The sequence below is a fragment of the Gallinula chloropus genome (assembly GCF_964237585.1).
Source record: "Gallinula chloropus genome assembly, chromosome: 11".
NCBI classification, from domain to species: domain Eukaryota; kingdom Metazoa; phylum Chordata; class Aves; order Gruiformes; family Rallidae; genus Gallinula; species Gallinula chloropus.
Genome location: NC_140096.1, coordinates 1531183 through 1555814, shown reverse-complemented (window position 1 = coordinate 1555814; position 24632 = coordinate 1531183). Strand labels below are relative to the sequence as shown.

At 52.0% G+C, this 24632-nt stretch overlaps 1 protein-coding gene across 3 annotated transcripts in view; it reads left to right on the top strand.

Annotated features, from left to right (window-relative positions):
• Positions 1–1409: 1409 nt before the first annotated feature.
• The window catches only part of ARHGEF6 (Rac/Cdc42 guanine nucleotide exchange factor 6), a gene marked incomplete at its 5' end in the record, with an annotated part of 39279 nt that continues 16056 nt past the window's right edge, over positions 1410–24632 (top strand). For 2 of the 3 annotated variants that reach the window (XM_084269100.1, XM_084269101.1), the window contains 9 exons: positions 1410–1574; positions 2589–2672; positions 11296–11380; positions 15929–16056; positions 16462–16663; positions 19287–19357; positions 20702–20796; positions 22329–22424; positions 23263–23385. In XM_084269100.1, the coding sequence (XP_084125226.1) occupies positions 1410–1574; positions 2589–2672; positions 11296–11380; positions 15929–16056; positions 16462–16663; positions 19287–19357; positions 20702–20796; positions 22329–22424; positions 23263–23385 (1049 nt within the window). The remainder of the gene's footprint in view (positions 1575–2588; positions 2673–11295; positions 11381–15928; positions 16057–16461; positions 16664–19286; positions 19358–20701; positions 20797–22328; positions 22425–23262; positions 23386–24632) is intronic. The other variant, XM_084269102.1, reaches the window with a different exon arrangement.

The following is a 24632-nucleotide window of genomic DNA, read 5'->3' as shown; positions in this document are numbered from 1 at the left end:
GTCTCCTGTATACAAATTATTGGCCCCAGTAGGTGAAGGAGTGTTCCCAGTTGTCTTGCCTACTACAGATTTGGGAAAAGAAAAGCAGCCAAAGTGGAGACTGCAAGTACTAGCTGCTGCAAAGCAGTGAAGCTCAGGAGAGCTTGAAAGGAAAAACCCAACATTTTCTTGTAATCATAAATGTGAAATGTTTTGCACACACAGCAGAGTTGTATTTCACCAGATGGCAAGGAGTTTTGGTATTTAGCTTCAGCCAGCTTTATCCCTCACGCTGGTTGCAGCTACATAATACTAGTATATCCACACAACAGAGAACTGGAACTCAGCCCCACGTCCTCACAAAGGTCGGCAGTTGAGCCCTAAAAGGGCGATTCTCATTTCTCACTGGTGGCATTGCAAAGGATCCTTGCGTAGGTCCTGATGCCAAGTGTAAGACCTGGAAAGTGGAGACACAAATCCATGGATGTTTATGATAATTTATCCTTTCATACATCTCCTTACCCTTTGCTATCTGAGCAGTTTGGGAGTGCTGATGTTGTGAAGAAAATTGCAAGACAAATGGACTTGTAAATAAATGCAGCCGATAGCAATGGTTAATACTGTCCCAGGGTGGGGGGGAACACTGGTGCTATATCTTCATACAGTGGATCCTGGGGAGCTGGGGGAAAGGGACATTTCATAGGATGAGTAAAGTGGTTGGAAAGTTTCTTGCTCAGCTTTGGATGACTTGAATTTCTAAACTTTTCAAAGTTATCCAGGAGGCTTGTTCTCAGAAATTGCCATCCTCCAGAAATCCATTTTGGAATATATGGGCACTTCTTATGTGAACTAGGAAGTGATGCTTCTCTATGTGAAGTACATGATGGGTTCACTTTGAAAAATCCCGTCTTTAAAGTAGAAAACTATTACAAACGGCAATTTTGATAACTAGGGTTGCCACACAAACTTGAAAAACACCTTTTTGATGTTCCTTTCATCATTCAATTTTAACACTGTAAATACCTCATTGCTTACAGTATTCAAGACAAATTTACTACTTTGGGTAACAGCAAGTTCAGACCAAGTTTGCCAGGTGATAGGATGCCAGCTGCCACGAGGAGGAAGTCACTAGGTAAGATCTTTTTGGTGGAGTAAGTACCTACATAAAACACTGGTGTTTTCAGTACTGTTGAGAGCCAATAAAGGTCTGCTCTGGCCTTTTTGAATGTAACAGTGCTAGAACTTTTAAAAAAGAGCTTCCTATGTCACAGCAACGGGACTTCTGGTTCAGGATCCGATGAGTTTCGGTGCTGAGAGAAAAAAAAGAGTAGTTTCAGCCTTGAGCTCTGCAGCAGGAAGATGTAATCGCGGATGTGGGTTCCAGCAGGCTGCTGCACAGGAGCACTGCGCTGGCGGCTCAGCAACCCGAGATGAATCCAGAAGAGCAAACCGTAACGTGGCTGATTGCACTGGGAGTTCTGAACTCCCCGAAGAAAATCGTAGATGATCCCGAGGAGTTCCTGAAAACCTCTCTGAGAGATGGAACCGTGCTTTGTAAGCTCATCAACCGACTTCTTCCGGGATCTGCAGAGAAGGTAACTCCTCTAAGATGCATTTTGCTAGCCTGAAGCAGAGCATTGCTGGGTAAAACGCTGCCCTGGTAGCTTTGAGGTGCCTGTGTGTGTTGGTGAGACGAGCGGGGCACATCGGAGGGGTGAATGCTTTCTGTTTCAGTTGTATCTAACTGAGGGTAAAGTATGACTGTAGCTTTAGTTCTTTCATTTTGTCTCTACGTCCAGAAAAACAACCCCAAAAGGTTGTAGCTGGAAGAGTCACACATGTGCATTCAGCAGCAGGAAATTCCGGGCCTACCAGGGATCAGAATACCTGGGGTTGAATAGGAGGCTCTGCAGCTTGTCTTCACCTAAATACCATTCGTTACAACTCTAAATACAGTCACTCGTGGGGAACTCTTACTGTAAAATAAGTTGTTGGTCAGGAAATAATCTAGAGAAGCAGGTTAGGAACAAATAATACCCCTTGCATCCATGCTGTTTTGAACTGTTCCTAAGCCAGCAAGTCCTCTGGCAGTGAAGCCATGTAAGTACCTCCTGTTACAGCTTTACAAGGTAGATATTCAGACAGTCCAAAACCCTGATCATTAACTGCAGGAGGAAAAAGGGAAGGAGTCCAATGAGAGATGGGAAATGGCAACACAAAAGAGAAGCTGTTTTAATTAAACGAAAGAATAAAAAAATCTGGTTCTCCACCCTGTAAAACAGGAGCCTTTATTGCACAGAAATCAGTTTCTGCCCGCTCCTTATCGCTTGCGTGTGGTGCTCGGGGGCAGCGCTGCCTTAAAGGTCATCGATTTCCCACTGTCACTCAGGACACTGTCAGATGTTGACATTCAAGACAAGATGCCGACCATTTCAACGTATGCATCACTTCCTCCAGTGGCTCTTTTCTTCCTGCTTCGACAGCTTGCCTGCCACCCCCATCCGCCCCCTTAAGAAGCTTCCCTAATTCAGTATAAAACGCACATGTCAATATTCACGGGGCCTCACAGGAAGGTAATGCAATGATCTCAGTGCATTTTCTTTCTTTAGTACTGCCCGGAGCCTAAAAATGAAGCTGATTGCATCAGTAATATTCAAGAGTTCTTGAAAGGCTGCGCACCCCTTAAAGTAGAGGTAAGTCAACTTGGATCCTTGCTTTTATTCTCGTTATGAGCTGCTTTAATCAGCCAGGCACTGGAGAGACAAAATCTGGAGTCGTTCCTCGTTATTTTGTGTTAATAACATAAACTGGAGCGTGGGGTAATTTAATATTCTGGCTGGAGGATTTGGAAAGGGAGGGTACTGACTGGGAGCTTAACAGATTCCTCCTCGTCTTCAGCAGTAGCAGGAGGTCTGTCTGAACGGGGTGAAGCCGTGTGGACCCCTGCACGGGTTTCTTCACTGTTGGAGAGGAGGGACTGCAGGTTTTAGCTGTGCTTTCAGATGACAGTGAAATATTCTTAATACTGCAGTATTGTTCATCCCCCTGCAAATGCCACGTGAGGTACTGCCAAACATAATATTCAATAGATTCTTGCATAAAAAATAATCCTAATGGAGACAAAAGACACCTTTTCAGTGGTTATTCCTGGCTCTCTATATGCTGATTATTATGCTTAAGCATAGCTCAGATTTGCAAGATCAGATTGTAAATGAATCACTTAAGAGTTCAACTGATTCTGCCATCACATTTTTACTGAGTACATATGGGTGTAAAATTGAAAGGCTTTTGTATCACACTTAAATTCCTACAGTAAAAAAAAAAACACAAACCTGGAGCTAAGAGCTGTCAGTGTCTGGCTTGAAATACACTCGACAGATACATTCTGAAGACAGAATTCTGCCAGAAGCAGGGACAGCATCCTTGGGCATTACACACGCTGTTCATGCACCACAGTGAGAAAAGTCCAGCCCATGGCAGCTCTGATCCTGGGTTTTTCCTCTGAAGGTCTAAAGAAGCAAAGAGCCTTTCTTCTCTTCGGAGCTCTCTAGCTAACCAGTGTGAAAATGTGCTTGTTCCAGAACTGTTTTGCTGCCTGTTGTTTCCCAGTGATGTGTCTGGGAGCCTGCTGCAGCAGCCCCGTTTTAAGAGGAGATAACAAAGATTCACTGGAGGCCTATCACATCAGAAATCAGGTCCTGACAGTCTTCAGGAAGGTTTAAATTAGAAGGAAGGTTTAAATTAGGTACTAGGAGGAAGTTTTTTACAGAGAGAGTGGTGAGGGGCTGGAACAGGCTGCCCAGAGAGGGGGTAGGTGCCCCGTCCCTGGGGGTGTTCAAGGCCAGGTTGCATGTGACCCTGGGCAACCCTGTGTAGGTCCAGGCCTGGAGGTTGGTGTCCCTGCCTGTGGCAGGGGGTTGGAGCTCTGTGACCCTTGGGGTCCCTTCCAGCCCATGCCATTCTAGGATTCTATGACTCTGGTACTGACTGTGTGATTTGCTCCATTTCTTGGAGAGTTTGTTTTTCAGTTTGAAAGCTAATCACAGTTGTGGTGGAAAAGACTAAAATACAGGACAAGGGAACAGTCCTCAGCTGCGATGCTTTAACATCTCACAGATTTGAAAGCCAGTTCTGCAATATTGCAGTCCATGATTTCCAGATTCTGGGAATTAAAACCATTGTGTGCCCAGCTCTGGGTGTTGCTCCAATCCTCCCTCTGCCTTCCTTCGGTTTAATGTAAGAAAAGGTTTCTGACTTCTTTTTCTCATTTAGAACCCCCTTAATCTTTGAAACTTCCTTAATGCTCATGTGGTGACCTGTCTTGGTTGCTGTAAAAGGAGACCTCAGAAGCTGAGTAGAAGCTCAAATCTCTCAAGCTTAAGTTGAAATCTTGCAGTAAAATGAATTTTTATTTCCCAAAAACTATTAAGCCATATTAGAGCATCAAGTGACAATGGCAATTTTGCTTCTTCCTGGCTCCTTCCTGTAGCCTCAGGTAGAGGAATGCTTGAGGTAGGACAGCTGAGATGGTGGGCAAGACATGGCACAAGTCAGAGTGCTTGTGCATCCCTCTGGCTCTTCTCCTCCCACGTTGCCAGCTTCCCTTGAGTGCTCTGAAGGCAAAGCCAGAGGAGACATGAAAACCCTCTGCCATCTGTTCCTTCTAAATGCTGCCCTGTTTGGACTCTCCTGGCAGAGACTTGAAGAAGCATACCTATATGTGGTCATCCCTCATGCCTGGTGCTTAGTCTGCCTTGGGAAGGGCCACTGCCTTCAGAGGGGGTTTCTCTGCAGCACATTTACTCTGGAAGCATGTCTGGAGCATCAGAACAGGCAGGGAACCTTCTGGCTCCAAGATCTGTTGGCAAGGAAGTTGCAGTGATCTGGTGTTATGTCTAAGGAGGATGAGCATAGGATAGAAAATCTGTTCAGCTCTGGTAGCCCAGCTTGAGAAAGGAGTCACATCAGGAAAGCTCTTGGCTTTGTGGGTTTGAAATTCCTGACTGCCATCCTGCTGCTTCCCCAGACTTTGGACCTGACAATAAAACCCTAATGGTTCTGACAAATTCTGCCCTTCTCCAAATGCCACTCTTGTTCCTTAGACATGAAGAAGTAGCCTGGGACTGGATCTGAGCCACTTCTGTCTTGAGACTGACAAATGAACATTAGGGTCAGAGGTTCTGTTCCTGTTGATGTGAGCAAAAGAGGATGTTCTGAGGAAATTCAGAGCTCACAGGTTCTACTCTGGATACTGACCTGTGCACAAGGGCCTCCCATGGAGAACCTCAAGCATGAAAACCTCCATACATCCCATCCTAGCATCTTAGAGCTTCGTGGTGCTTTGCCAAAGCAGCAGCTACCCTCATAGTATGTCTGAAATGTGGTTTTGTTGTAGTGACAAATGACAGCTGTCATTTGGAGCTGAGTGTGCCCCATTGCTAGCATGCAGGGAAGGTGATCAGTGAGGGAAGTAGGGCTTCCAACAGCGTTCAGCTGAAACCCAAGTCCCACCTTCCACTGAACGGATACTGCTTGCCAGTCTCTTCCAGTGGGGAGGCATGTGAAGAAGTTCCTCCCGCGGAGCTGCACATACGCACTTCCCTCCTACCCTTCTTTGTTGTCCTGGTAACTCAATCTTGGAAAAAAGACTCAGCAAGGCAAAACCAGCACCTTCCCCTGCTTTATAGGAACAGTGAAAGATTTGGATGTAGTGGAAAGGATGGAGGAGGACACTCTGTGACCTTCCTGCCTTAAGGGAGGGCTGTTAAGTTGAGGCAGCTCTGCAGGCTGCTGGTGTGAGCTGGGGTTGGCAGGGACCTCTGGAGATCATCTAGTCCAACCCATCTGCTAAAGCAGCATCAACTAGAGCAGGTTGCACAGGATTATATCCAGGCAGGTTTTGCATATCTTCAGAGAAATAGACTCTGCCTGGGCAGCCTGTCCCAGGGCTGTTTTTCCTCAGGTTGAGATGGAATTTCCAGTGTTTTGGTTTGTGCCCAGTGTCCCCTGTCCTGTCACTGGGCACTGCAGAGAAGAGTCTGATCTATCCTCTTGACATTTGCCCGTTAGATATCTATTTCTAAGCACTAATCAGCTCCCCTCTCAGTCTTCTCCAGGCTAAAGAGCCCCAGCTCTCTCAGCCTTTCCTCATACGGGAGATGCTCCTCATCAACCTCGTACCCTCCACTGGACTCTCTCCAGTAGTTCTGCCTTTGTTGAAATGGGGACCCCAGAACTGGATACAGAACTCCAGATGTGGCCTCACCAGGGCAGAGTAGAGGGTGAGGAGAACCTCCCTTGATCTGCTGGCCACGCTTTTCTCCATGCTCCCAGGTCCCACTGTCCTCGGCCACGAGGGCACACTGTTCCTTCATCCAACCCACGCTTCCCAGGCTTGCTCACGAGGATGTCATGGGACACAGTGTCAAAAGCCTTACTGAAGTCAGGGTAGGTGACATCCACTAGTCTTTCCCTCGTCCACCCAGAACCAACACCTTGTTCTAACTTGACAAAGTGAAACAATGAAACGCTGGCTAAAGTTTCACAGCTGTTGCCAGCACTAGAATTTGATCCAAGTCCTAAGGATGTCTATCAGACCAGCTCTGCTGAGACAGAGGGCTGGGCAGAGGATGTGGGCACTTCTTTAGAGCTTAACTGTCCTTAGGGGATACTTTGGTGTTTTGGACAGAGGAGTGGTGCCGATAACCTGACTGTGCTTCACTTACACTGTGCCTTCAACCTCTGAGCTGTGTGTATGACCCAGGATCTGGTCCAGTGAGTACTGCTGACAGCTGGATGCAAGTGGGTTAGGGTGGGAAGTGGAAGGCAAGAGGCTCAGGCCCAGTGGAGTCTAGTTTAGAAGACAAAAGGAAAAGACCATGAGGAAAATGAACAATCAGGTACAAAGGTCCTGGCCTAGCTTGTTCTTGAGGGCACAAATGGGAACCGTTGGCCTTTGCTTTTGCTGATGCCACCACTGTGCCCATAGTAACAGCAGCTCGATAGCTGAGCATCATGTACTGCTGAGGAGGCACAAGACCTTCATTCAGCAGCAGCAGCAGCGTTTTATTGCTAATACAACCACAAAACTTCTGGCAATGTGGCTTATTTTTGTGGAGTAAGAAGAGTATCTGCCAGATAAATCTGTTAAACCTGACTGTCCAGGGTGATCGTAGAGCACCACGGGCAGCACTGAGGCTGTGTCTGCAGTCGGGGGCATGGTAACCCTCCCCAGGCTGTATGTTCTTGGAGGGAGGCCTTGGGAAGGCAGATGAAAAATCATCACCCCCTTGGCTCCCCGTCCATATGCTCCCACAGACTCGGCTTCCTCCTCCTTTCCTCGCTGGGTCATGTCAAAAGCAGGAGCTCCAGCCCAGCACCCACCGAAACAAGCAGGAGGGAACGGGTATGTCTGAATCCAGAGCCACCCAGTGTCCTGGAGACCTCCGGCTTGGAGGTGCGGGGGTGTCTCCAGCACCCCCGTGTCTCCCTGCTCGGGGTTGGGAGCCTCAGCCAGGCTTGGCCCCGGGTGTCATGCAGCACCTTCGTTCCCTCCCCACGCTGCAGCCTGCGCTGTGCCGGTGTGCGGGGCCCGTCCCGCTCCCCGCAGCAGCCGGGGGGCCGTGCTCGCCATGCCAGGACACGCTGCGCCATCCCCGGGAATCCAGTCCCGCTGTGCTTCATCCCCAGGCGCTTCCGCTGCGTTTCTCAGGGATGTAAAAATGCTGGGATTACCATCTCAGTAGGCTGGGGTTTCCTCTCTTTTCCTATCCTTTCCCTCTCTTTCCCCCCCTTCCCTTTTCCCCTTCCCTTTTCCCCTCTTTCCCGATTCACTTTTTCCCTATTCCCTCCCGCCTGGCCTTTCCCTTCTTCCCCTTCCCTCATCTCCCTTTCCCCTCCACTCGCCCTCCTTCCCTCCCGCGCCCGGCGGAGGGAGCCGCGGCCGCACCTCCCTCCCTCCCTCCCGCGTCCCGCAGCGAGCGCCGGGGCGGGGCGGCGCCGCCTGTCACTTCCCCTTCCCCTCCGCTTCCCTTCCCCGCGCCGCGATCCGGCTCCGGGTCAGAGCCGCAGCGGCCGCCCCGCGGTCCGCAGCACCGCCCGCCGCCGCCATGCCCCGGGGCTGCGCGCCCGCCCGCCCGCCGCCGCCGTGAGTACCGACCGCGCCGCCGTGAGCACCGGGAAGGCGGCGGGGATGGGGGGGGAGGGTTCCGCCGCGTCCCCGCAGCTGTGTACGGCCCGGCCGCGCCGGCGTCCCCATCCTCCGGCAGCCCCGCCGGTGTCTCCGGGTAGTCCCCGCGGCTGTCCCTCCCCAGCCGGGTCCCGGGAGTGTCGGCAGGCAGCTCCCGGGGGTGTTACCCCCTTCGGGCAGCTCCCGGGGGTGTTACCCCGTCCGGGCAGCTCCCGGGGGTGTCCCCGCCGAACTTGCCGGAGGCGGAGCGCGGCTGGTTGCCGCCCGGAAAGCAGACCCGGTTCGGGGGGTGTCTGGAGCATCGCGGCACCGAAGCCGGGCGGACGCGGCGGGGGGGGCGAGAGCCGGCGCGGCTGGCAGCGCTCCGGGCGCCGGCGGGCTGACTCCGCGCTTGGAAAAGCGCTTCCCAGCCGCCCGCCTGGCTCCGTCTCGCCGGGTTTCGCCGAGCCTGGCCGCGGCTGGAGAGGAGCAGCCGAGGTTAGTGACCGCCGGCGGGGGGACGGACCGGCTGCAGCCCTCCCTCATCCCCCGGCTTGCCCGAAGGGTCGCGGTGGCGCCGAGCTCCGGGGTCTGCAGCCGGCGGGGGGGTTTGCCGGGGTTTTGCCGAACTGTGGGAACTCTGTGCGGATAAACCGGCTCGGGCTCGACACGCAGCCCGGCTTCTCCCTTAACTTTTCTGCGGCTCCGGCATTTTCGGGTGCTTACAACTTGCTGGGTGCACCAGGGTTTGGGTTTTTTCCCCGTCCTTCCCGGAGAGCTGGGTGCTCTGCCGGTGGCTGGCCTGGGAGCAGCGGTCCCCCCCTCGCCTTCCCGCTGCCTTTCGGGGCCAGGCAGTGCGGGTGTTCTCGCTGCCGGTGCGGTGCCTGACGGAGCAGCCGGGGTGTTTCGCCAGGGGAAGCTGCAGCCTCTGGTTCTGTCCGTCGGAAAAGCGCTTTGGGGGGAGATGCTCAGAGGGCAGCCGGAGATGTGACCGGGGTTTTACTGATGTCCACCAGATCTCCCGGGAGCTCAGCGCGACATCCCCCCCCCCCCCCCCCTTCCCCCCCCCTTCTAGCCCTCAGCTTGTCTTTTAGTTAGGAATGGAATTATGGATGGATTGCACTGGGAAAAGTCATTTTTAGCTCATAAATGAGGACTTTTCTGTGCGATTAATTTATTATGGAGCAAGCTGTGGGGTATATTTATGTTGCAGTAGCTGAGCCAGAGGAGTTTTCCCCCCAGCCACTGTTCCACGGCAGCTATTCCAGACGATTTCCCCATGAAGCAAAGTCCTGACAGTCACCACTTGCTTTTGCACTGGAATTTTGTGCATATCCCTCCTGCCACCCTTCTCCTCTGCATTTTGGCAGTCGGATGACTCTGAGCTTTGCAGTTTTATCCTGTGCATTGAAGGATCAAGGATGTATTTTACTACATTGGTCCTTTAAAAAAGAATAAGAGCCATTCATTCAGGGCAGGACTTGTCTTCCTGGACTTACTGAAATGGAAGAGAAAGGGTACGACTGAGAAAATGACACACCAGGGAGATGCACACAAACATCCCAGCCTGGCTGCCTGCTTTCCTCTTGGCTTGGCAGGAGGGTGAAGGCACATTCCTGTAACGTTGGATCCTCCAGCAGCTGCCAAGAGGGTCAGTGCACGCCCGGGCTCTCTGTTACCATCTCCCTTTCCACGGAGACAGGAGCGTCGCTGCTGGGGGCGGGAGGTGATGCTCAGGTAGCACCGGCTGCAGGTGCGGGGCAGGGAAATGAGTTCACACGCCAGCTGGCAGCTGGCAGAGGGGATGGGGTGGTCTGAAGGAGCAAACCCACATGAATGCCAGGGACAGGTCAGCTCTGAAACAGCCCCGAGGCAGGTTGGGGATGTCCCCAAAATGTGCAGAGCAGTAGGTGTGATCAAGAGCCGTGGAGCTAATGATTTTAACATCTGTAATGAGGCCGGGCTGTTTCCTCCCTGAGTGGGGATTAAATTTCTTCAAGATAAAGCCCTGTATGGAGTGGCTGGGGCAATTTTTAAATATATTCCCCACAAAGAGTGGCCTTTGTGCTGTCTGTGTTGGACTTTGCTGCTGCACCACCGTGTCTGTTGAGAGGATGGGATGCCGCGAGCATCCAGGGCTGCGGAAGAGGTCAGTCCCCTTCCTATTTGAAATATGCCAAGTGTACTCAAGGAACTCTGTGTGGAAAGCAAGAAAGGGCTGTTTTAAAGGCCAGCGCTGCCCTAAAGGGAATTAAGGCTCGAGCACTTACTTAGCAGGATACGCTCTTCGGTGCATTGGAAGTGTTTGTGTCAGCCAGGAGAGCTTTAAAATCATCTTTCCTGTTCATCACAGACCAGATCTGTGGTCTCCATCTGCGTGACGACGTGTGTTTGGGGAGTAGCAGATGGTGCCTCGGTGGTACCGATAGCAGGGGCTTCTTGTATCACTTGTCTCTGCTTCGTTAACAGCAGGATTGGTACAGTCTGTACGAACTGGAGGGCGTTTCTCAGGTGTTAGAGGGGGTCGCAGTGTTTTGGGAAACTCAGGTTGCCCCACGTTGTGCTGGTGATTTGTCAGGGGCCAAGTCTACAGGTTCCAGGTCAGCAGTCATCGAAAAGAAGCCCCTGCTAACTGTGTGGGTTTCTTGAGGTTTAGGAGTGTAAAGTTCTTTAGAGGGGATTTTTTGCATATAAAATAACTGCTTTCCTGTAAAAAAAAAATGTAAATGCATTTTATGTGTCGTGTTGCAACAGCAGAAAATTCCGTGTGTTTGTTTCTTCTGCTGTGGAAAATATGTGTGCATGTATATATATATATACACACACACACACATATATATGTGCAGCCTCAATCTCTTCAGCTTTTGATATCAAAAATAGCAGCAAAATCTTTCCTTCCCTCAAGGCGAGCGATAACCTTCCCTGTGATTTTCAGAGCAGTCCCTTCTCTGCAGACAGCACCGATCTCTTCCTTCCCCATCCCTGGGGGCTCCAAACGCTGGTGGGTCCCCCTGCCCTTCCCCTGCTGCCACCGCCGCCGCTCCAGGGGTTCGTAGGGGCTGTTTAGTCCTGACTGTCACCGTCACCCTCTGGCAACATGGGCTGTGTGAGATGTTTCAGGCTCATCTGACCAAGCTCTTTTCTTGCAGGTGTTTGATCCATATGATTTGTACACCGGAGAACAGTTCTCCAAGGTCCTGAGTACATTAACAGCTGTGAATAAAGCTACTGAAGGTAAGGAGAAAGGGTTTTTTCAGTTATCTTTTCCAATTCTGTCTTGTATGCATGCGGCTGTTTTGGGGGTGGGGTTTGTTGGAGTGGGTTTTTTTTGTAATTCCAAGCTAATAATGGTTTCTGGAGGCTTGGCAAATTGTGCTGCCAGCACCGCTGCCTGGTGCTGGATGGTGGCATCGGCGTTTCTGGGATTAGATGCAGCATTTCAGAGTGGCTGGATGCACTTTGCAGAGCTCGATTATCGCTTTACACTGAGGGACCTCTGCTCAGTTTTTGACGGCGTTAAGGGACCTCAAATTAGGTTATCATAAAGGGCCTCGATGTAAACGAGCGTGCACCTCCCAAAATGCAAATGTCAGATTTTGAAGAGTGGGTTTTAGAGCCGCAGAGAAACACAGATCCATCTGCGTAACATCTACCGAGTGTCAAAACAAACGTTGGTGCCAGATGCTCAGCTGATCGTATTGATGTTTCTTTCCCTCCTCTCCCTGGATGCATGGAGAGGGCTCCTGGATTTGGGAATCAAGCTGGTGGCTTGTCCTGCATCCCTGGGCTGCTGGAGCAGAGCAAATTGTCTCCTCTTGTTTGCATCCCACATAACGTGGCTGTTCCCTGCGGGCTCCTTTAAGCTGATACTCAGTCCTGCAGGCTGGGAAAGGAGAAGATCAGTGAGGAGGGCAGCTGTGGTGTGATGGGGAGGGGTGAGAGGACCAGGGTCTCCTTGCTGAGTGCAGAGGAGCAGGGCTGTGCTGAGCTGGCAGCAGTTTGCAGGGTGGAAAGGAAGCCTTCATGGCCCCTGTCATGCAGGCAGATATGCACAGAGGGACTTCCTGCACACCCACCAAAGTCCAGCACCAGGAGGGGAGTTTGATTTCCCTGTTGCCACTTATGCTTCAGGCCATTAAAGAATTCAAAACACAAACCCACTGCTTTCCTCTGATGGGAAAGCTTTCCTCTTGACTTACTGAGTTTTGCCTTCGTTTGGGCTGCGGTGGTTTTCATTTCTCCTTCAGCCAAGTGTTTGCTTTTGGGGTGTCTCAGTGCTAAAGCTGCTGCAGTGATCAGTGGAACAACCTTGCTGCTGGGACTGGGCCCTCTCCTCCCCATTCCCTCTCCTCTGGTCTGTTCAGATGCAAGGCTTTATGAAATCTTATGTGTATAAATACACCTGTATTCTATACGTATACAATATATAAATGTATATTGTGTTATAAGGTGTATATCGTATAAACAGCGACATAGTTACATAATGTATAGAAATAACATATAAGGGGGTGTGTGTAATGCTGCTCTGAGGAAATTTAGGCTTGTGGTGCGCGGCTGCACAGCCGGCACCCAGCTCTGCTGCAGCTCACTCCCTGGACACCAGCGGAGGTAATTCGGGGTCAGCTCAGCCTCCCACTGCTCCACTAAGTCACAGCGCCCAGTGACCCTGTGGAGAAAGCTCCTGCAGTTCAGTATGATGGGGGATGTGAGATGCTGCTGGGAGTAGCCTTCGGAAGCGCTGTGGTTGGGACTGGTGTTAGCTTCCTTGTTCTGGGAGCAAAGAGAGTGAGAAGCTTCCTGCCTTTGTGCCTGCCTGTTGCTGGACCAGGGGATGTGATGGGGTGCGTGCTGATGGGGCAGCGAGGCTGTTGTCACAACAACACCCTTATTTACAGCCCCAGCTCGGTTCTGGTAGCCACCCATGTCCCAGCTGAGCCTGTGCAGTTGCTGGGAGAGGCTCAGGATGGGGCTTTGCTGTGGTATCACTTCTATGGCACGTTACTGACGGGCTGCAGGGAAGCTGGGATCTCTTGGTTTCATGGCAAACATCTGTTTGAACATATGCTTTCTTTGTTTAAATGTTAAAAAGCGCAATGCCTGCGATATAATTAGCTGCTCAGGCAGAGAGCACCCTTGGGAAAAGTACAGGGTAAAATAAATACATGTCTGAAACGTTTGCTTTTTGGTGGCTTGGCCAAGTTCCTGAGAAGCAGGAGCCTGTGTCCTACAAACCACCACTGCAGATGGCCCGGTTTGTCCGTCTCGCCAGAGGCTGAGGTCTGGATGGAGCAGCAGGATGAGCCTAGTACTGGCTCTGGCATGCACACCCCGACACCCTTGTCAGAGGCAGGGAGAAGGAGGTGGGAGCTAAGGAAGCGCCCTGGGAATGTGTTTCTGAGCCGTCCATTTGAAGTCCAAATCCTTATGGCTTCGTGGATCTTGTTATGCAAATACCTCCAGGCATCATCTGTAGCGGATATACCCGGAGTTCAGCAGCTGTCCATCAAGTAACAGCAGCACAGAGCTCCATGCTTTTATCTGCAGGAGAGGGCAGGGGAGGAAAACCAGCTGCGCTGGATCAGACGAGGCTCATCTGCCAAAAATAGTGTAGGAATGTGAGCAGAAAACCCAGCTATTTTAACCATAGTTTAAGCAACATATGGCAGCAGCGTTCCATGCTGGACCAGGCATAAAATAGGACGCTGTCATGATGCAATATAAATGATACACTTCCCTGCCAAACTGTCAAAGTCAGTTTTACATTTGTTTCTAGGTTGCTGCAGATATTTATAAAAGCTTTGGAAGGTTGGGAGGGGCAGGGAAAGGCAGAAAATCTAAAGTAACCGAGTCATTTCCGTGGGGCCGTTGCTGATGGCTTGAGTAAGTGGAGGAGCCTGGGCTGGCGGCCTGTGCCCTCCCTTTCTAGAAGGAATCAGGGGAAGAACATCTCACGCTGGCAGCTGGCCACCCCTCCTGGCCTGTGAGTCGCTGGGAGCAGCCGAAACTGCTCCTGCTCCAGTGTCGGGATGCTCCAGAGAGCACACTGCCCAGAGTGGGGTTTTCACACAGAGGGGGTTTTTCACACAGGGGGGGTTTGCTGTTGGTGCAGCTGGGGACGCTGTGATGTCACCGTGAGGTCATCAGGCAGTTGTGTAATGAGCAGGGCAGGAGAGAAAACTGAGTCCCTGACAGCACGCGGGGCGTGACGTGACTGTTGCTCGTCGCCAGGGCACGGACCGGGCTGTGAGCAGGGTTTGCTGGGGGCTTTGCAAGGCAGCAGCACCTGGAAGTCGTCGTCACAGACCCGGTTCCCATTGTGCTGGGTGCTGGAGAAAGGCAAAGCAGGGTCCGTTCTCCAGGAGCTCACAGTTTGTGTTGCTCCAGGTCCCATCTAAGGGTGAGGTGTTTTCCTATTGAAACACAAACCCTCCAGGGAGAATCAAAACCCAGCTGAGTTCCTGTAACTCCCACCAAGCTTCCCCTTTGGAATGATTTTTCCATGTTGATGTTCAGACTGGGGGAGAACAGGGACACAGCAGTCTTAGAGTCTCTGTTGCCCGATGCCTGCATGCACTCGGGGCTCCATCACCCTCTCCTCTCACAGCGTTTATCCAAGAGGAGCTCCAGGCATTGTCTGGGGGTCTTGCACACCCAGCATGGTGACCCCTGCAGACTGCTCTGTGCTCCTCTGGAGGTCCATGGGGATGCTGGGTCCAGACTGAAGGTGACCAGGAAACAGAATCACACAGAATTGTAGGGGTCAGAAGGGACCTCCAGGGATTGAGTCCAACCCCCCTGCCAAAGCAGGTTCCCTAGGACAGGTTACACAGGTTGGCATCCAGATGGGTCTTGAGTGTCTCAAGGAGAGACAGAGAAGGAGACTCCACAGCCCCCCTGGGCAGCCTGTCCCAGGGCTCAACCTTTTACCCTCTGATATGTTTTTTGGTATCAGTATAGAAACAAATCTGTAACTGTGGCAAACCAGATGTGTGCTGGAGCAGCAGCATTGTTTCCAGCTTCAGGAAGCTGGTGGCAGGAACAAGACGGGAGACTGGTCTGCAAAATGATGAGCATGTGAAGAAGGCAACTCTGAGAGCTGCTGGGATGGTCTGAGGCTCTCTGTGGGCTGCCAGTCTCCTTGGGGTGACACTCCTGTCCTTCCTCAGCATGGGCTGAATCCCTCTCACATGCTAATGGCAATGGTCCATGAACAGTAATCAAAGTTGTGCCTAGCCTCTTTCAGCTGTGTAATGAGCCCAGAAGGACTTGTCTGAATAGAGAAGTGATTGTGTTGACCAGCTGTTCAGCATTCTTCCCCTCGGCGGGGAAGCCCACGCTGCAGCTGTGGAGGTGACCTCAGAGCACTCCCTCGTGAGCTAAACTTTGAAACACCTTCACCAGTGCTCACTCTGACCCCAGCAGCACTCCCAGTGGGCAGCGTTGGGCAGTCTGTTGCCCTGTTTTTCTACAGTTTTAAGGGGGATTTCAAAACCATGCTGCAATCGGATGCGTGGCTGCAGAGCTGGCCATGGGAGTGCCATGGGATGCACTTCAACTTCTTCCATCACAGGAGAGTTAACTCAGCCCAGAAAAACCCTCCTCAGTGTTGGCTAGGGGTACCCACCCTGGAGATGCACTGCGCTTGCTATCTTCTTCTGACGGATGCTCTTTCAGCTCTTGTGCCCTGTTCTCATTTTCCTTACAGGCTTTACTCTTTGCTGTGATGCAGAGGGATGGAGGACACTTGGGTAAAACTCAGGTGTTTGTTTTTTGCCTCCCCAGATCAGCCGTCCACAGGGTCATGTTCACACCTCTCGTCTCTTAGCTCTGCGGCTGGAGGTCCCCACGCCGAGGCCAACGGCACAGCGTCACAGTCAGCGAGGGTGCTGAGGAGGCAGTCCAAGCCTGTGGTATTTAGTTAACATCTCATCGAGGGTTTGGTGGCTACAGGGGTGGAGGGGTGTGAGTAGTACCTCTGGGTTGAGCGCACCAGGGAGACTTGTTCTCCCCTGACCTCCAGCACGGCTTTGCTGGGAAGGGTCTCATGGGTTCTCAAAACCTTCTCGGTGAAGGGAGAACGATTCTTATCTGTCCTGCACTGTGCTGCAGAGCTGAGTTAACACTTGGGAGGAACCTTGTGGTCGTGGTGGGAGTGCTTACAGAAAAGCAAGACATCACTGCTGTTTGAGAGAGCGATGCTGAGAAAACCATCTGGCACAACAAAGAAGAACAATAGCTCATCCTAGTGGCTTCTGCTCTTTTTTTTTTTTTTTTTTGGACCGTTTGCTGATGTTTTTCCATGTTTCTTCCCTTAGGAGATGACTGAGAATGGCAGCCATCAGCTGGTGGTAAAGGCCAGGTTCAATTTTAAGCAGACCAATGAGGATGAACTCTCCGTTAACAAAGGAGACATTATTTATGTCACCCGGGTTGAAGAAGGGGGCTGGTGGGAAGGGACCTTGAATGGAAAAACAGGCTGGTTCCCAAGCAACTACGTCAGAGAAATCAAATCCACCGGTAAGCAAATTGCTTTCAGGGGCTGATTGAATGGCAGTGGTGTAATGCAGGATGGAGCCGTGTGCCGCTGGGAAATTGCTGCTGTTTATTAGGGACCGGGTTTGTGCTTCAAGCAGCAGGGCTAATGGAAGGATGCACGAGGCCAGAAGGGTAAAGCCTCGTCTTCCACATGAGTTGTTTGAGAGATGCTTCACCCTCTTCTTCCCCGGCACATGGTGCTTTTCTATTGCTGCCCCCAAGCCCTGGCAGCACGGGAGCTGGGATGCTGCCGGAGGATGAGGCTGGAGATGGCTGTGTGGGTCCTCTTTGTCCTGGGGAGCTGCTGGGTTGTTCCGGTGCCTGAGCACAGGATTAGCTTTTTGTTAGAGACCTGGGTCAGGCGATGTGTTTACCTTCCATCCTCCCTTTCTGGCTCACAGTCTCAGTGAGAAAACCAATGAAAGCTGTCCAGCCCCAGGGAGCAGTCCCCTGGCTTTGTCCAGAGTGGTGGCTGACTTCACGTAGTCTAATTCCCCCCTGCAGACACATCTTCTGCTGTGAAGCTACTGGAGACCCTGAGAAGGGAAGAGAGGGAGGGAGTGATCCATCTGGTGACACCTGCCTTTACCGAGCTTTGTTTTGGGCGTCCTTAACATCTCCTGCAGTGGGAGTTTTATCCAGATGTGGGGTGACAGCATGAGGCACAGCCCTGGCTGGCTGCCCTGTAGCATTACACGTCCATCCATTCCAGCAGCTCACCCCCTTGTGCTGCTGTGGCTGTTGTGTGACAGTAAAACTCAGCTTCAATTCCTTAACGTGCCCTGAGGGGCTTACTCTGGACAGAGCCCTGGCTTGTGCTTGGTGCTGGTTTTATGGCTCAGGATCAGCCTTGTCCTTAAATGCCACGAGGCATCGAGGGTGGGCTGAAGAGTGTACAACCCTTCTTGGACATCATTGCTCCCACCTTTGCGAGCCAAAAAGCAGAGGAGGGAAGAATAAAAAAGGCAGAGGAGGGAGGAATAAAATTAATGAGTAAGTGTTCAGAATTAGACCAGGTTTTGTTTAATTCTAAGGGAAAAAGTCATGGTTAGGGTATCTCATCTCCCACTAATTCCCTCTGGGAAATGATGTCTGAGCTGGAGCAGGACATTGCAGCAGAGATTGAAGGCTTGTCTGGCACAACCCAGGAATCACTAATTAAGTCAGTGAGTGGAGAAATGGGGTGTTTTTTTTAAGAAAAGGAGAGCAAACTTCAGTCCCATGGGGAAAACTGGGAGTAGCATGAAATAATGGCACCTCGTTGAAGGGAACAGCGAGCCTCCCGCTGATCCCTGTGTCAGAGCCTGGCTGATTTCTTGTTCAACCTGCAGAGCTTTTCTGTCCAGATCCTCTCCCCAGCACCCGTTTCACATGGGAGTAGGGTTTGCTCCCCCACTCTTTGCTTCCTTGGGATGTGTGGCCGTACAGCAGATGATGGATGAAGGAACCATCAGTTAACCCTCTCCTGTCCCAGGACCGCTGCCCTGGGGCCCACAGCCCGGGGGGCCCCTCGCTGGGAGCCGGTGGGAGCTGCTTTCCTCGCCTCCCGAGCATGAGACTTGTCACTCTAAATCCAGTCACTTGTTTTTCCAGCGGTGTCTGTACTTCCACTGTGTCCTGAGCCTGCCCTTTGGGTGGGAATAGCTGGCTGCGTGGAGCAGAGCTCCTCCGGGTCTTTAAATGAGACACAGAGCTGCCGGCTGGAAGTGACAGGAAACTCTACAAGGGCAATAATGAGACAGTGCATCAAGCTGCAGTTTCCAGGGGCTAAATTTATCAATTGCAAGCTTCTCCCCTGCTGTCGGTGTGGAAGTAATTGCCTTCTGTGTGTGACTGCAGGGAGGACGGGGGGACCGGCGGCTCTGCACGGCACGGGGGTGTTTCGGGACGAGGTGTGTGGCATGGCCAGGGCTGGGGGTGCAGCTGGCTTGTCCCTGGGTACCAGTGCAGCTGCGGTGCTGGGAGAGCTGGCAGAGCTGCTGGCAGGGAAGGGGCTTTTCTGGGGAAGGAGGAATGGAGCAGGGACTCGTGTGTGCGTGTGTGCACATGTGTACCATGCTGGAGGCATCCACAGGGGCTCAACAGATGCAGAAGAGGATGAGAATTGACTTCCAGGCTTGTGTGAGCTTCTTGCTCAAATCTACCTTTGTTTGGAGAAGGATTTTGCACCGCAGATGACCGTGGGGATCAGGGTTCAGCACCTTCATTGGTGTTGGTTTTAAGTACCTTGAGCATCACATGGAACGAATCTCTGTACCCAGCATTTCTGAGAGACACCCAGTTTTAAAGCCCAAATTCTGTGGGCCAGGTGGAGCCACGCTGTAGCTCCAACCAGTGCCAGACACTGGGATGCTGCCAGGGATTGCAGAGCAAACCTGGAAGTTGGTTGGCAGAGGCTGTGCAGAGCTTCTGGTGCAACTGGCTCGGCTGCCTTCGGTGCCCCATGCGCCTTCAGTTTGCTCCCAGGTTTCCTGAAGCAGGCAGAGGAACCCTGGCACAGACGTTTTGGGTTTACAGGAGCGATGTTATCTTCATAGCAGTGACTCTTCCTGCTGGATTGATGGAAGCTGTGCACTGTAATTCATTGATGTGTTTTTTCATACAGATAAACCACTCTCTCCCAAAGCATTGAAAGGACTTGAAAGCACTCAGCTGACCAAGAATTATTACCCAGTGGTAAGTTTTAAAGCGCTGATCATCCATTTTAATAAGTAGCATATTATTAAACATCTGAACTGCCTCCTTCCCTTAGAAATCATTAAAGCAATTTGTAACAATTGGGGATGTGACCCTGTATTTAAATGCAGCTGTTGCCATTTCCTTGATTCAGGGCTGTCGAGATGATGAACCACAAATGGAAGTTGCTGCAGGATGGCAAAGGGAGAGACTCAAAGCAGGCAACTGAGATCTTGTAGCAGAGGCAGCAGCTTTGAGATCAGTGTTGGGGAGTAAGGCGCGATGTCTCTGGCCCAGTCCTTGCCCACTATCTCCCACCGATAGAGATGGGGGGGATGATGTCACTGTGTTAGGCAAGCCCAGTTAGGGCTCTCACCCCTTGCTTGGGTTTGGCTGGAGATGTCACAGCCTGAGCTGCCTGCCCCATGTCTCTGCCAGCAGCCATCGCAACCTGCAGCCTGGCGTGTTCCCTGGAGCAGGTCAGCCTGCCAGGTGGTGAGCTGTGCTGCAGTAGAATGGAGAAGCATCACTTCCTCTGCCACCTTGCTGCTGGAGCAATGATGTCTGGCAAAGGGGGGCAGGTACCTTCCCGCAGCATCCAGGCTGGAGGGAGCCCTGCATGTAAATGTACCTGTCTCCTTCCTGGTGCCAGAGGTGGAACATGCTCATCAGCATGTCTAAAAACATTTCCAGGAAAGCAAAGCAGAAACAGTATCTCCAGAGAGCTGGGAACGACCTGTACTGTCTCCAAAGCTCTTCTACACCGAGAAACTTGAGCACTAACGGGGAGTGTGTGGGCAGCAGGTTTGCCTGCCTGGCTGTCAGAGGGGAATGGGCTGCTGAGATGGATTAGGGGGACCAAACCCAGCTCAGCACATCCTTGGAGCAGCAAGGGAGCTGTGCCCTGGCTTGAGCTGCCACAGGAGCTGTCCTTGGTCTGGGCACTGTTTATATTGCTGCCTGCCTTTGCGCGAATGGTGCTCCCAGGGTGCACACACCATCGGTTGTTTGCATCCCTTGGCAGCCAGTTACACATGCAGGGCTGGGCATGAGGCTCTTGGGGGTCAGATACTGAACTCGAGTCTGAACTGACATCTTTGTGCTTTGCCAGGGAGAAGGAGCTGCCCTTAACACCTGCTTTCCAGGACTCCCCCAGTTTGCAAAGTAAAATCTCAAAATTGGATCCTCTGGGCTTTTCTGAGCCTTCTGGGTTTGGCATTAACAAATGTAATTCATGGACTTAAAGTACACTTCCATGTTTGTCCACACTTGGAAGCTGATGTCATGTTCCTTTGACCAGTCGCTAGTGTGAAGACCTACTCAGTGCTCTGTCTCTCACCCTAGGTGTTGCAAAATATTCTGGAAACAGAACGAGATAATGCGAAGGAACTACAGTCACTTCTGGGAACTTACTTAAGACCCCTCCAGTCTTATGATAAGTAAGATATAAAGGCATCTGAGGTGGAGAGAACCCTGTAAAATCGACCATAGCTCATTACATTCCCGCTTTTGAATGTTTAGGGATTGTTACTGCTCTTCTTGTAAAGCCTTGCAGCCCCTTTGTGACACAGAACCCCCCCCACATTGGACAGGTTTCTGTTCTGTCCTGCTCCTTGGTGACTGTGTGGGCTGTGTGAGATGTGCCTTTCCATCTGGTCGAGGGCTGGCTATTCCAGCCCGGCTGCAGGCCCGTGCCTGGCTCTCCCACATGCATGTTTCCCAGCAGTGTGCCTCGCATGGCTTCCCCCTTGCACAGTCTGCCTTGTTGTGACTTCTGGGCCCCAAGAGGCATCTCCTCATCTCTTCATTTCATGCACAGCGAGCTGTGCTCTCTGTGGTTAGATTGCCTCTTGCTCGAGCCAAACTGCTGCTGAGCGAGAGGTGCCGCCCTGTCTCCTTGTCTGTGCAGCCCCCAGCGTGGGGTACCTTGGTGCTTGGGAAGAGGGTGCTGCTGCCCTGCATGGCCTGAGCAGTGCTGGCATAACTGGGGGACGTTGGCAGGGCAGGAACCAAGCTGATGTGCTTTCCATCCATGCCAGCCAGTGCAGTGCAGAGGCAGCTTGTGCCATCCTGTCCTTACCCAGGGTGTGACTGGCAGCGTCCTGGAGCCTCTCCACAGATAGCTATTGATAGTTTCCCCTCCATAAAAGACCTGGTGCTGTTAACTTCACCTCCTGCTTATCGCTTCAGCTTTACAGTTGTCTCTTCTGAATGGTGGCGGCTCAGTGACCCCGTCCCTGTGGCCATGTTTGGGGCCAGGGTCCCTCAAGCTGAGCACACTCAGAAGGACTGTGCAGCCCCAGACCATCACAGGGAGATGTTTAGACATTGCCCGGTCCAGAGAGACAGGAGAGTGGTGTCTTAAGGGCTTTGTATTTAAATCTCTCCTTCCTTCCCTCCTTCCCAGTATCTTCACATGGGATATGTTCAGCTGTGAACACTTCTGCTCTCAGCCTTGGCATTAAGCAAATGGCTTAAATGAGGGTGGTGTGAGAGTGACTCAGAGGATCACAGCAGCAGGCACACTGGTTTTGGCCAGGAGAAATTGAACCTTGCTCAAGGAACAAAGCAACCCTTACCCAGGGGGCTGCTCTTAGGACCCTCCTCCCATAGGTAAACCCACAGCCTAGACCCCTGAAGACAAAGCTATCTCTGTGCCTGTGCACGCACCTCCCTCCCCACCCCTGGCTGAAATCCCATCTGTCTGCATCTGTTAGACAGCTAAACATCTGGGAAGATTAGTGTGATTAAGTGATTAAAATCCAATTAAGATAGTCCTTGACGGCAGACATCTTCTCTGGGAGGCTGTGGGCTGTAGCTCACAGACCACATGTGATTCCCCATGTCTGATGGTTTTCCAGGGGGAAAGAGAAATTCTTGGGCCTTTTTGGAAGGACCACTTACAGATACCACGGGGGTCCTGCTGAGAGCAACATCTCCTTGATGCTAACTGGTGGTTTGACTCTTCTAGGCTGAGTGCTGTGGACATTGCATCGCTGCTGGGGAACGTGGAAGAAATCTCTGCGTTTCAGCAGACGCTGAACCAGGCCTTGGAAGAAGTTGCAAAGTAAGCTCATGCCACAGCGCTGAGGGCGTCAAGCAACTCAGCTGCAGCTAAAAATAATAGGCAGACGCCTTCATTGATATTCTGCCTGGCTGCTGCCTTAGACTTGTTAAATATAGAAGAAAATAACGGGGTTGAAGAAAGGGAGCAGGTAGTGCTTTGGCAGGAGGGAAGGCAGAAGAAACTCTTGACATTTCTGCTGTGAAGGCATCTGCTGGATGAGGGTGTCACTAGACTTGGTATGAAAGTGTCACTAGGCCAAAGATGCCGACACGTGCAGGGTGGTGGGAGATCTGGCGGGTGTGAAGATGGGAATTGCCAGGGAGTGGCTTGTTAGAGGCAACAACTTTCCCTGGGGAGGCTGGCAGAGCTGTTCAGGCATAGCCCACCCTCTCCTTGGGAAGGGCTGAAAGAAACAGGGCAAAGACTGACTGGTGGAAATGTATTTAGGCTGTGGCTTCCCTTTCTCACTGTCCATCTCCTCTCTCATATTAATGGGCAGCCCAGACCACCCCTCCCCACTGCACCCAGTTCTCTCCAGCACACCCTCATCAGCTGCAGCGTACTGCAGTAGCCCAGCCTCAGCTTTGCAGGTGGGATGGGACATGCTGGGCTGCACCTTGTCCCAGGCACCACAGAAACCCCATCCCATCTGAGGATCTCCTCCTCCCCCCTCCCCAAATGGCACATGTGGGTGTTTTGCCCAGTGCCACAGCTTACGCAGCGACCCGGGAATGTCCCCATGGGGCGGGTGGTTCCTGAGCAGACACCTGGGAGTGCTGTAGTTGCAGGGTGCAGAGCCAGAGGCTTAAAGTTGTGGCTGGTGTGTTGGTGTCTGCAGGCTCCCCGAGAACCAGCAGCGAGTGGGAGGATGTTTCATGAACCTGATGCCCCAGTTCCGCTCCCTGTACCTGACGTACTGTGCGAACCACCCGTCCGCAGTCAACGTCCTCACGCAGCACAGGTGAGTGACAGGGGGGATTCAGCCTGAAATTGCTTCTTTTTGAGCTGTGTTTTGACAATGGGGCAGTGTGGAATCCTGCTGTGGGGAAAACTGCTGGAGCTTTGGGCTCTTCGGCATTGCCTCTCAGCTCTGGCACGAAGACAGCTTGTGCTGCTTGTCTTCAGAGCTGGTCTCACAGGTCCTGTCTCTCACCTGACTCTCTTACCTTGGGGAAAACCAGAGGCAACCTCAGCCCTTGCAGTAGCATCTCCTGTGACTGTTTCTTGCTAAAGGACCCACATGCTGTTCCAGACCCACTGCTGAAGTGCTCCTGCAGCAGCACTATGGTCTGGGGCGCATCCTTGCAGAAGGAGGGTGGCCATCAAGTTGCCCAGAGTTACCCGATTCAATAATTGAGCTGCTGCTCAACCAGAGGGTTGATTTGCAGGGTCATTGGTAGATGGCAGTAATAACATCTTCCTTCAACATGTCCCGCTTGTGTAGACACTTGAATTTGTGTAATGTCACGCTGCAGAGCGTGCCAAGCCAAAAGGCTTCAACTGTGTCATCCCTAGCGTGGCTTAGCTGTCCTCCCTGCATGATGGCAAAGCCAGGACCCTGGCCATGGGTTAACACTTCCCTTTCCTTAATGGGAGCTCACAATATATTTATTTACCTTCTAAAATATGATTGAGGGCCTGGAGCATCTCCCCTGTGAGGAAAGGCTGAGTGAGCAGGGGCTGATCAGCCTTGAGAAAAGAAGCCTCAGAGGGGATCTGATCAATGTTTATAAATAACTGAAGTGTGGGAGACAGAGGGAAATGAGCAGCCACTTCTCAGTGTCTGTGGGGACAGGACAAGGGGCAATGGCCTCAAGTTGGAGCACAGGAAGTTCTGCACCAATATGCAGAAGAACTTCTTCACGGTGAGGGTGAGGGAGCCCTGGGACAGGCTGCCCAGGGGGTGTGGAGTCTCCTTCTCTGGAGATATTCAGTCTGGACACTGACCTGTGCGACCTGTCCTAGGGACCCTGCTTTGTCAGGGGGGTTGGACTCAATCTCTGGAGGTCCCTTCCAACCCCTGCAATTCTGTGACTGTGAAATCCAGCTTTTACTTCAGCCTAACAAAAAGCCTGGCTCCTGTAAGCGACTCCTTCATTCCTCAGTCTGACCCCTTCTCTTAAATCAGTCGCAGAATCAGCCTTGGCAAATGTGCTGACACGCACAAGCCGTGTTTCCCAGACTGGTGGATGCACCCACACCTGCGTC